This window comes from Chlamydomonas reinhardtii, chromosome 3, assembly GCF_000002595.2.
Source record: "Chlamydomonas reinhardtii strain CC-503 cw92 mt+ chromosome 3, whole genome shotgun sequence".
Classification (NCBI taxonomy): Eukaryota; Viridiplantae; Chlorophyta; class Chlorophyceae; order Chlamydomonadales; family Chlamydomonadaceae; genus Chlamydomonas; species Chlamydomonas reinhardtii.
This window is the reverse complement of record NC_057006.1, coordinates 8934412-8944527: the sequence shown is the minus strand read 5'-3', so window position 1 is coordinate 8944527 and position 10116 is coordinate 8934412. Positions and strand designations below refer to the sequence as shown.

The window sequence follows — 10116 nt, the reverse complement described above, 5'->3', positions numbered from 1 at the left end:
AATATCTGTTGTACTATAACTGTTTATTAACGGGCAATTACATGTCCAAATCGCCCCCTGACCTAGCGTTGCAACGAAGTGCCCCTAAATAGTCACATCAAATAAGGTTCACAAAGTGCACTCGCTTATGTTGCAAACTGATGATGGGCGGCCTGTTTGGCTGAGCTGGCGCGGACACTGCACTCCCGTTGCATCCGGCTTATCAGACGGTTATCTTAGGGTTCTGTAGCCTCAGGAATGTTGAGGCAGGGTCAGGCCGGCACAGGAGCAGCGAGGCAGGAGCGGCAAAGTTTGCACGGGGCCTTGAGGAGAGGCGTTGTGGGCCGCAGTGGATTGAGGCCTGATGCTATAGAAATAATACCCCTGGCCGGGCTACGGCCTCGCCAGCACTGCACACGCCCAGCTGGCGACCTGCGTGCGCTGGCTCAGGTATGCGAACTGGATGCCGGGGTGAAATTGCATTGCGATGGATTTGCGAAATGTAGAGTTTGCAAAGCGCCGGGGTGCGGCGAGGGGCCCTGCAATAAAAAGGGGATGTCGTGGCAAAGCATCCCGCGTTCACCATCCACGCCTGCCTCGTCACACACGTACACACACGCCCGCAGGTGCCGGGCCACCCCGACGTCGGGGACTCCTCACAGCTCCCACCTGCCGACAGCGAGGCCGCTCGGCGCGGTCTTGCAACCATGGTCCAGCTGGCCAGCGCCTGGGCCGAGGTGTCCAGTCGGCTGTCAGCGGCCGGGTCGCTAGACACCGCTGACGCCGTCGCGGCCACGGCGGCCACCATCCACCAGCCACGACAGCCGCACCCACAGCAACAGCAGCAACAGCAGCAACAGCCACAACAGCAACCGCTGCAGCTTGGGAGCGGAGCTAGCAGCAGCGGCAATGCAGCAGCAGCAGCCGCAAGCGGGAGCGGGAATGTCGGCAGCGGCGGCGGGGCCGGGCAGCCCGCGCAGCCGTACGCCACGCTGGCGGCGGGTCGGCCGGCCACCTACATCCCGCCCTCCCCGCCGTCCAGCTCGGGCTCGACCGCCGCCGCCTCCAGGTTCAGCCCCGACGGCAACAGTGCCGGCAGCCTGCCGCGGCCCGACTCGCTCGCGCCCTCCCCCTGGGCCCCCGCCTCCTCCTCCGGCCGCCCCTTCACCAGCCTGCCCGCCGCCTCCACCCAGCTACAGCCCTACGTCCCACCCGGCCAACAACCACCCGGCGCACAACCTCAATCCCCACAGCAGCAGCAGCACTTTGAGGCCATCATCACCGCCCTCAAACTGGCGCTGTCCTCGCTGCAAGCCTCGCCGCCGCGCCGCGACGGCCGGTCGCCGGCCACCCGCGCCGTGCAGCTGGCCTCCACGCTGGCAGACCTGTGCGCGGCGGGGCTGCCGCTGGATGCCTTTGCGATGTGCGCGGGCGTGGTGGCGGAGGCGGCGGACGTGGGCGCGCTGCGGGCGGACGTGATCCGGGCGCAGCTGGGCCCCAGTGTGGCGGCGCTGGTGCACGACATGTTGCGGGTGCGGCAGGCGCCGAGGCGCATTGAGCTGCTAGACGACGAGGGAGCCAGGTGCGGGGGAAGGGCGGAGGAGGAGGGGGGAGAGGAGGGGAGGCGAGGGATGGGAGAGGGGCAGTGGAGGGTGGAGGCCGGGAGGGTCGAGAGAGGTGGAAGGGAGCCATTGTGCCAGTTTGTCCAACTCGTGGTGCATACTCTCATGCTTGGGTCCTGTCTTGCGCCTGCGCAGTGCGGTGCGGGAGTGGTGCCTGGCGTTCCACGACGTGCGCGCCTGTGCGGTGGAGGTGGTGTGCTGGTGGGACGAGCTGCAGCACATGGGCGGACTGCCGCAGTACGAGCAGCAGGCGCTGGCGCTGGAGGTGGGAGGGGGGAGGGGAGAGGGGAAAGGGAAGAGGAGGGGGGAAGAGGAGGGGGGAAAGGGGGAGCCGTCCATGAAAGTCGGGGGAGGGGAAGGAGGGGGAAAGGAGCAGGGGAGGGGCAGACGGGAGGGGTAAGGGGGGAGCAGGCAGAGGGTCGCTGCAGCAGACGAAGTCGGCAGCCGGTTTCCTGACCACACACAAACAATTGACAACAACTGCAATCGCAATTCCTTCTGCACAGGCTCTTCAGATCGCTGCGCCCATGGGTCACGCGCTGGGGCTGGGGCCGCTGAGTGCGCTGATGGAGGACATGTGCCTCAAGGTGAGGGGGGGGGACTGGTGGGGAGGGGGACAAAAGCTGGGGGGCAGTCGCATGCGGGCAGTACACCGGCACTGGTGCACCTTGACTGGTACGCCGGTGGCTTGTCAGGACGAGGGAAAGGAAGTGGCCTCTTGTCCATAACAAGGCTGTATCAGGTTGTGAGGGTAATAACGACAAATACAAGTACCGTATGGAGATGGGCAAGCACGGCGCGTTTACACCACGGCTGCCTATGAATTGCCTTCACTCCTCTTCTCCCCCTCCTCCTCCTCTCCACCCTCCCCCCCCTCCTGGCTACGCCTTCACTTCTGAGATAATCATGAATGTACCCCCCCCCTCTCTTCCCCCGTCCTCCCCCTCACCAGGTGCTGTTCCCTGACTCGTACGCCTCCACCGCCTCCTGGCTGCGCGGCCTGATGGACCCGGCGGAGGACGCGCTGTTCGCGGCGCAGCAGCAGCTGCTGGCGGCGCTGGACCGCCACCCCGCCTTCGACCGGCTGGCGGGCGGGCTGGTGGTGAGGGAGGGGGCGGGGGCGGGGGTGGCGGTGGCGGCGGCGGCGGCGGTGACGGTGACTCCTTGACGGGGCCCAACACAACCCCAAACGGAAAACCGTGCTGCTGCAGCCGTGTGGCTCATCGCTCCCCACCACAACAATACCATAACGACAGCAACTAAACAGCAGACTCTCAAACGCGCTGCCCCTTCTCCACCCACCCCCCCTCCACGCAGGTCAAGGCACGCACCAAGTCGCTGTTCAGTGTGATGAAGAAGCTGCTGCACCTGGGGGACCTGTCCCGCGGAGGCCGCAGCAGGGAGGTGAGAGCGGGCGAGGCGTGCAGCACACACACACACACACACACACACACACACACACACACGTTTTCCTTGTGCTCTTTAACACACACACACACACACACACACACACACACACACACACACACACACACACACACCGGGGGCACACGTGGCGGAGGCGAGCAGCCGTGTGTGCCTCAGCTGGCGTGGCGCCCATGCCGCAGGGCACCCAGCAGTCGTTACCCCGTGCTGGAGACGTGCCTGCCGCCCCCCTGCTCGTTCCTGCGGCTCCCACCCTCCCCGTTTCCACCTCTCCCCCTTCCCCCTTGCCTTACTGCCGCTCGCCCATTTCCTGTGTGTGCTTCCCCCTGCGCGCGCGGCTCTGGCGTGGCTTGCATTGCTGAGCGATTAGGTGAGTTCGCGGGGTCCCGGTTTCGCGCCGCAGCAGCTAAGCTAGCCACCTCGACGCATGCACTCAGCTTCTTTACCAACGAGCCTTACTTAGGACCACTACTACTCCAGACTACTTGCTTTCAATAGGAACTTAGTATTTTAGCGTTAGCCGCCACGGAAACACGGGGGAGCCAGCAGCCTGCCGCTGGCGAAACAACGGTATGGAATGCGTCGCGTGTGCCCGCTGTACCTCTGGACGTCGGCACTTCACTTCATATTTGATACACACCATCCCATGGATGGCTACCCCCCTTGCCTACCGTCTACCATTTCCTTAAACTTATAATCATGAATGCAACCCCCCCGTCCCCCGCTTCATGTTCCGCAAGATGGTCTACCGTCTACCACTTCCTTAACTAATCATGAATGTAATCCCCCCTCCCTACCCCCCCCCAGGAGCTGTATGACCTGCTGGGCATGCGCGCCATCGTGCAGCCCGTGGACTTCCTGCCGCCCGCCGAGGCCGAGGCGGCGGCAGCCAAGGCCTGCTACATCGTGCAGGACGTGAGAGGCGGCGGCGCCGGGGGGGGGGGCGTGCAAGGTTTAAACAATGGGGAGGTGTGGGGGGCAGCCAGTGCGTGCTGTGCGGCTGCATGGGCGCGCTGCGTCGTGTCGCACAGCGCAGTTCCCTGCTCCGGCCTTAGCAACCAAGTGCAATCCCTGTATCGCCATGTGCTGAGCGCGAACCCACCCACCCACGCACGCACCCGCTCATCGCCCTGCCCGGCACGGCACCCCACCCCACACCAGCCCACCCCCACCCCCACCCCCCAGCTGCAAGTAGCGGGGCCCCCATGCGCGTTTCAACACCCAGTCATGCCCTGCGCTCCCCTCCTCCCCCCCCCCCTCAGGTTGCCTCCACGCTGTGGCGGCCCATCCCCTCCCGCTCCAAGGACTACATCACGGCGCCCAAGACCAACGGCTACCAGTCCATCCACCTCACACTGCAGCTGGGGCAGCTGGGCGTGGAGCAGCAGGAGCAGCACCAGCAGCAGCAGCAGCACGAGCAGGCGGGAAGCTCGGCGGCAGTGGCGGGTGCAGGCGCGACCACCGCAGGCAGCACCGGCAGCACGTCTTCGGACTCCCTGTCATCCTTGGACACGCCCGCGCTCGTGTACGCCGGCAGGAGCGGCAGCAGCAGCAGCAGCAGCAGTGCCAGCAGCACCGCGACCGCCGCACACTACCCCTACACCTACTCCTCCGCCCCCTACTCCTCTTACTCCGACTCCCCTTCCGACTCCTCCTCTTCCTCCTCCTCCGCCTCCTCCTCCGCCTCCTCCGCTTCCTCGGAGGAGCTGGTCGGACCGCTGTGCCTGGAGCTGCAGATCCGCACCGCAGCCATGGACCGGGCCGCCGAGTCGGGCGACGCCGCACACGCGGTGTACAAGGGCGGGCTGGACGCGCGCACGGCGCGGCAGCTGCAGGCCTGGACGCAGGAGCTGCGCACGCGGCTGTCTGCACAGCCGCGCGGCCGGCTGCTGCTGCGGGCGGCGTCCTCAGGTGGGGCGGCGGGGCGGCGGGTGGAGTTACGGGTGGGGAAGCGGGTGTGCTGGTGCGGGTGCATGCTGACTGTGCCCTAGCTCCCAGGCTACCGGAGGGAAGGTCCCGCTTTGCTGGCCAATTATTGCGTGCGGTCTTTCACTTGCATCGGTTTCTCGCCGTTGCCACCTGCAGGCCTGGGTGCGGAGGACGCCAGGGCCGCAGCGGAGCGCCGCCGCAAGAGGAAGGAGCGCCGCGCGGCGGCCGCGGCGGCGGCGGCAGCGGCGGCGGCCGCTTCAGCAGCAGTCGCCGCGGTGGTGTCGTCCGCGACGTCTGGCGGTGGGAGTGCTGCTCTGGACGCGCTCTCAGCACCGACACCAGCAGCAGCGGCGCCGCCACTCCCAACAAGCAGCACAGCCGCAAGCGAGGTGTCTCGCGCGGCTGCCGCTGCGCTGGGCCCCACGGCACACGTGCACCCTCTCGCAGCAGCAGCAGCAGCAGCACGTCCATCGGCAACATCCAGCGCGGAAGCACACTTGCCGGCAGCACCCGCTGCCGCTGCTGCTGTTGCTGCTGCCAGCGGAAGCAAGGCCGGCTCCGGCGGGAGCTCCGGGCGAGGGACGACGCCCAAGCTGATGGCGCCGCCGCCACGCCGCAGCGCGCCCGGCTCCTTGTCCTCGCCGCCCGTCCTGCTTCCAAAACCCTCCGCACAGCGAACCACCCTCCCTGCATCAGCACAGCCCTCCCCATCCACCCCCGCGCACGCGGTCGCTGCGGATACGGCGCCCGCAGCCGCGCTGCCGCACCACCTAGCACCCGCGACACCGCACAGCAGCAGCCCTGCCGCTGCTGCTGCCGACGCAAGCACTGCTACTGCCGACAACAACACCTCTTCACATGCGGCAGGCTCTGCTTCAGCCTCGGCCGCTGCCTCTGCTACAGCCTCGGCCGCCGCCAACGCGCTGCTGTTCTCCAGCGTGGCCTCTGTGGACGAGGCCGACGACGCGGGGCTGCTGCAGCCGCTGGTGATCGGGCTGCCGCACCGGGACGCGGCGGCGGCGGCGGAGCAGCTGTTCCGGCACCTGGACGTGAACGGCGACGGACGGCTCAGCCTGGGTGGGTGCTGCTCGCTGCGTGCTGTGCTGTGCTGTGCGCTGCGCTGCGCTGCGCTGCGCTGTGCCTCTTGACTGACCGTGCCTATTGGGTTTAACGTGCGTGCTAGCCATGCGTTTGGCGGTAAGTAATATGCATTGGATGGAATGGACTCCGGTCCCGTCACCTTAAGTCCAATCACACTCTTTCACACGTTCTCGCTTTCCCGACATTTTGAAATTCTTTTGTCCAATCTCATGTCTTCCACGCACAGGGGAGGTGCGGCAGGTGCTTGCGGACCTGGCGGCGCCTGCCTCCGACCGCGACGCGGCGGCGCTGATGGCGGCGCTGGACGCCAACGGCGACGGCGGCGTCAGCATGGACGAGTTCATGGCGGGCATCCGGGCGGCGCAGGCGGCGGAGGCGGCGGCGCTGGAGGCGGCGGCGCGGGAGCGCGAGCGCGCGGAGGAGGAGGGGCGGCGGCGGGAGGCGGCGGCGCGGCTGCAGCGGCTGCCGGCGCATCCCTGGCAGCACCCGCAGAACTGAAGTGCATAGCAGCGCTGAGTGGTGGCGTGTTGCGTGGGGACGGAGGGCGGGATACGTTGGTGTTGGCGCGTGAGGGGTGAGTGCGCGTGCGGGGGGCAGTTGTGGAGGAGTGGTGTGGAGGATGGGAAGGGAGCTGTACCATAACTAACTGTAGCCAATGTCGCCAGGGCGTCTGGTGCATGGTGCGAGTGAAGCGTGTGATAAGTACTAGGTTGCTCGAGGTGTACGTTGCAGGATGTGTGAGGAGGCGAGATGATGTTGTTGTGAGCGTCCGTGTGGTTTTATCTCTGACCCGGGAAGCGCGCGTGTGTGCTTGTGCGCGTGTGTTTTGCGTGCGTGATGAGCGGAGGCGGGGTTTGAACAAGAAAAGGTGGCTCTCCCTCGCAAGGGAAAAGCGGGCTGAGCCCACGCCACGTCCTCCGTCTGAGGCCGAAGGTTCCGATACTAGCCTCATCTCCCGGACATAGCCGGGGTCGGTTTGTACAGGCACCGCCCGCCATATGTGCCCAGTCGCGCCCAGCTATCAAGCACTAGTGCAGCAGGCAGCAGGCCAACCAGACAGCAAGGAAAACCTCTCAACACCCTTGCCGCTGCAGCTGACTGCCCGCTACGCCATCCTCGTCAGCACAGGTCGCTAACCAGACAACACCGGCAGGTCTCAACCTGCGCGCCGGCGCCGCTTTGAAGGCGGCGCCGCGCTGTCCTCCTCCACGTGGCCTTGCCCGCCCCCTCTGCTCCGAACATGCGCGCCGCCACTGCCGCTGGGCCCAGGGCCGCCCGTGCCGCCGCCACCACCGGGCCCAACGCCGTGGCCGCTGCTGTTGCCGCCGGTAGGCGCGGTGCCACCACCGCCGCCACCGCCGTCTCCAGGCCCTGCACCGCCGCCACCGCCACCGCCACCGCCGCCGCCAGGCCCTGCACCGCCACCGCCGCCAGCAGGTCGCAGGGCTGCAGGCCGCGGTTTGCCAAGCAGCATCTCCATCAGCGCGTGCCGGGGTGGGGGCACGGCGCACGAACCTTGGCCGCCGTACGCCCGATGCGGGGCTCAGCCCATTTTTCAGCTTCAGCCAAGCGACACCCCCTTGTTATCATATGGGACGTCCTTGGTTAACAAGAACTTGGCGAGTGTGGTCTCAGTTTGCGGGGTTTGTAGACTTTTGTAGTCCACTCTCGGTTTTCTCAATGTATGACGTGTTGGGCCCCGGTTTCCTCTATGTATGCCACCAATTTATGAGGTGTTGGGCCCAGGATGGAACAACAAGGGAAAGCGTGCTTGTGCGCGTGTGTTTTGCGTGCGTGATGAGGCGGGGTTTGACAAAGGGCCATGCGCAGGAAAGCAGTACGCAACTCGTGGCAGAGCCAGGGTCGCCGTCGCAACCATAACAAAACTGCATAGCGCACTGCCTTGCGTTGTAACCTGGCTGGGTTCTGCCATCGCATCTTGGGAATAAGTGTAGATGCAAACCCCAGGCGCCCTCACCCACGCTCACGCGCACGCACCCACGGAGTCACCCCCCTGGTAGAAGGCTGCTCTATTTTGGTGTGCCTCCATGGTGCCAGCAGGACACGACCGTAGAGTATTCTCGGGAACCTCAGTCAGCCTCAGTCCAGGGGGGGGGGGTAGAATCTTTCGAAACAGACCCCATGCTTCAAATGGATAGAGGTCAACGAGAAAATCACGAATCCGCTTTCAGAATTGAAAATGGGTTTCTGCATGCAAAGTTATGACCCCTCAAAGGCGGCGGTCAGTCGGTCGGTCGGTAAAAGGGGGATCCATTCTCAAAAGTTGGGGCGGGCTCATCTTTGCAGCGGGCTCATCTTTTCATAGTGCTCGTCTGGGGGTCGTGCCAAGTTTTGTTCCAAGCGCTCCTGTCCTGCAGCACGCGGCGCAATGGGTGCAACTCCACGATGCGTGCGTAGGTATACCCCAGGCTCAGCACACGTGCGTAGTTTGGGGCAGTTTGGGGAGCGGCATGTCGGCATTTCGGCAGATGCCTGGGGAACTGGTCAGGGACAGGCCGGTGCCGGCCGGGTTTTGCATGATGAACGTGTCAGCACATTTCGCACTATCGAGTAACATTGGAATAAGCCGTTGCATAGAAGGCCAGTCTATCAGGAAACTTGTCGGCATGTCGGTCGGCCAAAGTGTGTTCCCAAGGCGGATCATTTTACATAGCGATACCACCGAGAGCGATACCACCGAGAGCGATACCACCGAGAGCAGTCGATTGGCACCAATCTGACAAAAAACTAAGGGGTTCTGAGGGTTTTGGGGGGTCGTACGGCAGGGGGGGTCGTACGGCAGGTCGGTCGGTCGGTCGGGGGGTCGTTCCTACCCCCCCCCCCCTCTGCTCAGTCACCTCAAAATGTCTTCTGCGATTCTCAGGAAGACCCCTCAGAATCTTGCTTTTTATGCTTTTTTCAACAATTTATGGATGCGGATGTTACAGAGGGGACAGTCCCAGCACCCGAAGACGCCGAGCCATCACAACAATTTATGGCGCCGGAGGCTCTTTCGGGTAAATTTCTGCCAAGACAGGAAGATACGGAATAGCACTGGGACCAGGGGACTGCCACGGTTTGCACCCGCCTTGGGCAGCTGTGTATCTGCGGTCAGATGGGCAGGGCGGCGGGTATGTGAAGTGTGTGTGGGGGGTGGGCTGTGTGATGTGGTGTAGGGATGAACGGTGGGCGCAGGGTGGCGGTGCGAAGCAGGGGAGCGGAGGTGCGGAGTGGTGTGCGTGTGGACCGCATTGACGACGCCACCGGTAGCATCAGCTGCCGTTGCATATTGTTTGCCATCTCCTGGGGTCTGGGGATCAGCTGCACCAGGGCTGCACCCTACGGGACTTCACCAACCTGCTAACGTTTCTGTGCCTCAAATGCAGCTATCTATCAGGCCCACCCTGCCCCGGCCGCCCGCCTACTGCCGCCCACTCGTGTCAGTCGTTGCAGCGCCTCGTCAGCGGCAGCTCCCCCTCGCCGTCAGCATGCAGCAGCCCTGGACGCTACGGACTCCCTGTGGCGGCGGTAGGCTGGCTGCGGTGCGGTGGCGCTGTAAGTTCTTGGGTGGGCCGCCAGTCCGGCCGCCCCTTCCCAGCGGACATCTGCGGCCGGCCTGGTGTTCGATCAACTCGCCCACTGTCAGGGTACCCATGTACCCGGGCACGGGCACCAGGCCCCTGTGTCCCAGCTCACAGCCAGCCCGCCGATGTCGCCATCCGGGGAGCTCTACGTGAGCCCGGTGTTCATCCTTCAGTCATCCCTCCGCCATCACCCCCCTGCCGACATCCCCACCCAGCGCCCAGGCGTGCAGCACGCCGTCTCGCAGCACCAGCATCAGCTGTGCCTCCTCACCTCCGGCGTGCTGTTGTCACTGCACACCATGCTCGTGCCCCTCACAACCCCCGCTGCATGGGCATGCGCGCCTTTACGCCCCATTGCTCTACTTATTGCTGCCGCCTGCACCCTGCCTCCCCCTGTTTTGTGCACATGTCGCCCGGCCTTGTTTTTGGGCTGAGCCCCCCGAGCGAAGCGATCCAGGGGGGGGCGAAGCCCCCCA

The 10116-nt window shown here is 65.1% G+C and overlaps 1 protein-coding gene across 1 annotated transcript; it reads left to right on the top strand.

Moving 5' to 3' along the window:
- The first annotated feature begins 26 nt into the window (after positions 1-26).
- CHLRE_03g208721v5 (uncharacterized protein) lies at positions 27-7002 on the top strand. The gene is made up of 10 exons (XM_043061564.1): positions 27-429; positions 606-1561; positions 1737-1866; positions 2108-2188; positions 2554-2703; positions 2919-3005; positions 3834-3941; positions 4289-4937; positions 5112-6032; positions 6283-7002. The coding sequence occupies exons 1-10, from the start codon at positions 238-240 to the stop codon at positions 6552-6554; spliced, it is 3546 nt and encodes a 1181-aa protein (XP_042926693.1). The 5' UTR covers positions 27-237; the 3' UTR covers positions 6555-7002.
- The last annotated feature ends 3114 nt before the right edge of the window (positions 7003-10116 follow it).

Excerpts from the sequence above, each read along its gene's own strand:
- CHLRE_03g208721v5 (XM_043061564.1), top strand. The coding sequence starts at position 238 with ATGTTGAGGCAGGGTCAGGCCGGCACAGGAGCAGCGAGGCAGGAGCGG. Across the intron at positions 1,867-2,107 it reads AGCAGGCGCTGGCGCTGGAG|GCTCTTCAGATCGCTGCGCC; the intron begins GTGGGAGGGGGG and ends CCTTCTGCACAG. Across the intron at positions 2,704-2,918 it reads GGCTGGCGGGCGGGCTGGTG|GTCAAGGCACGCACCAAGTC; the intron begins GTGAGGGAGGGG and ends CCCTCCACGCAG.